The sequence below is a fragment of the Aplysia californica genome, unplaced genomic scaffold (genome assembly GCF_000002075.1).
Source record: "Aplysia californica isolate F4 #8 unplaced genomic scaffold, AplCal3.0 scaffold00201, whole genome shotgun sequence".
NCBI classification, from domain to species: domain Eukaryota; kingdom Metazoa; phylum Mollusca; class Gastropoda; order Aplysiida; family Aplysiidae; genus Aplysia; species Aplysia californica.
The window spans coordinates 1,059,548-1,062,027 of NW_004797471.1; the positions used below are offsets into that span (position 1 = coordinate 1,059,548).

The window sequence follows — 2,480 nt, forward strand, 5'->3', positions numbered from 1 at the left end:
CCCCCCAAAAAAAGAAATGCACTTCAAGCATGTTCTTCTCTGATAGGGAGCTTCCCCCAAAATTTCATGTAAAAAGCGCCTCTTTAGAGGAAAAGATAAACTTCTTGCAAACAGCTCAAATGGTACCAAATGAACTTCCCCTTCCCGCACCCCCCCCCCTTCTCCTTTATAAAAAGAAAATGAACACATATCTAGACGGCCCTCTCACCTCATCTTCAGCTAACTTCAGCAGGTACTTCCCCAAAGCCTCGGGAGAGGAGAAATCAGCAGCATCAATCACAGATAGGGGCGGGAACATTGTCTTGTAGCTGGCCCCGCCCCTCACCACAGGAACCACGCCCCCCTGAATGAATACTTTGAATAATTTTTCCGTTACGTAATCGCGACAGAGTGAGTTCTCAAAGGCGAGATAGAATTTATAATCCTGAGTCAACATGCTCATGCAATGTGTTCTGTCGGCGCACTTCAGAGTGCCACAACGACCATAAATGTCGACGGGCAGCACTCGCGACAAACGAGACACATATGCTTGTCGCCTGCTTTGAGTGTAACAATTGCTGACGAACCATGCCGCCATTTTGGTTTTATTACGAAACTGCTCCCTAAGTATTCGTATTTCATCCTCTTTTTCATCTGTTTTCGTTTCTTGGGCATTCTCTTCACCAACTCGCTTACTTTCGCCTGCAACGCCTTTGTGTTCCGAGTCTCCCCTGGAGGGGGGAGAAGCGCTTTCAGATTCTGATTCACTAATCTTGATCACACGCCCGTAACCGTGCCAGAGGTCTGAATCTCGACGGTAGCTCATGGTCCAGTTGAACGCCCCCCTCCAGAAAGGTCCCCCGAACATATCGTTGTTGGAATAGACCGGACTCTCCACGGTGAAGAACACCCAGATCTGGCCTGGCGTTCTGACAATACCCGTGACATTTTTTACGGCCGGATTGATGTGCTGGTGAGAGAAGAATATTACAACTTCTGCTTCTTGGAAACGTCGGGAGTCGGTGGTGATCTCGCACTGGGTGGCGTCAATCCTGTTGTTGTTGTTGTTGTTGTTGTTGTTGTTGTTGTTGTTGCTGCTGCTGCTGCTGCTGCTGCTGCTGCCGTTGCTACAAGAACGGAACACCTCTGAGCCGAGGCGCGTGTCGAGCCCGTAGTAGTCCGGAAACTTGTGGAAAAGGATAAGTCCAGGTTTTATTCGGCTTGACATCAGGGTGTGATCCGCCGAGCTGTTCAGGCATCTCGGTCCTGGAGTAAGAACAGAGGAGGAGACATGATGATTGATACATTGTAGTTTTGTTAAGTACATAGAGCATGCTGAGGAGCAGGGGTATCAAATTCAACCGCTAAAGGGGGTTAAACTAAAATTGCAGTGGATAACATTCAATGACTCACTGAGCAGTGCAAGACTAAATTTTAAAAAAACAACAACAAACAAAAACAAAAAACAACAGCAGCAACAAAACAAGAGTATGGAACAAAATAAAGGCCAAGATGATAAAAAATCAAGGAATATTTTATTTCTCTTAAGCCGATTTGTCATAGCTAGATAGAAGTTGAGAATGTTTTCTTGATAACAAATGCGTTTTGCTACAAATCAAAGCATGCGGTATTCCAATTTTCTCTCTTAAACCAATTTGTCAGAGCTTGAAGTTAATCATGTCTTCTTGATAACAAATGCATTCTACATCAAATCAAAGCATGTGGATTACATGACAGTACAAATTTCCGTTCTCACTATGCCAATTTGTCAGGGATGGATGTTTAACATCTTTTCTCGGCAACACGCAGAGATTCAAAGCATGCAGCACAATTTTCAGTGGAAAGCAAATTTGTTAGTTGGATGTTTATAATCTTTTCTTTACTACAAGTTTGTTAATATTTTAAGTAAAGTTCTGTGTTAGGGAGGGAGATGATCAGAATGGGCTACCTAGAGGTCTCTCGAGGGCCGGATAAAATATTTGTTCGTCGGGCAAGATACGGCCCTCGGGCCTTGCTTTTGCCACTGGTGCTGTAAAGTAGAGCATGGATATATATGCGTCGTTATATAAATGAAATTACTACATTATTATCATTTTCGCCATGGGGAAATCTCGACCAAAGACTGACAGATTGACAAACGAGTAGGCAAACAAATAAACATAGAGTCAAATGTTCATTTAGGAGCGGCAATGAATACATTGGCGTACTAATGTGTGGAGCGCATAAGTGCTGGTAAATAAGGAAGTTGAGTTGCTGGTTTGCCTACAAGAAGTACTAACAGAGTGTCTTGAGGCTCCTGTGACAATTTCGTCACCTCCCTCTGTACAAAAATTAACTTACAACATACACCCTTTGTCCTCAAAGTAAGCAGATAGACCCCCCCCAAAAAAAAAAAAAAACCAACACAAAAAAAACAACAGCAACAAAAACAAAACAAAAACCCAACAACAACAACATACACACACATACACACACACACACACACACACACACACACACAC

At 43.5% G+C, this 2,480-nt stretch overlaps 1 protein-coding gene across 1 annotated transcript; it reads right to left on the bottom strand.

Annotated features, from left to right (window-relative positions):
* Positions 1–207: 207 nt before the first annotated feature.
* LOC101851642 (alpha-(1,3)-fucosyltransferase C) lies at positions 208–2,008 on the bottom strand (the record flags this gene model as incomplete). Its single annotated transcript, XM_005099093.2, is given in 2 exon segments — positions 208–1,245; positions 1,928–2,008. Coding segments are annotated over 2 exon segments (1,119 nt in total), but the record flags the coding sequence as incomplete, so codon positions are not given.
* Between the last annotated feature and the right edge of the window lie 472 nt (positions 2,009–2,480).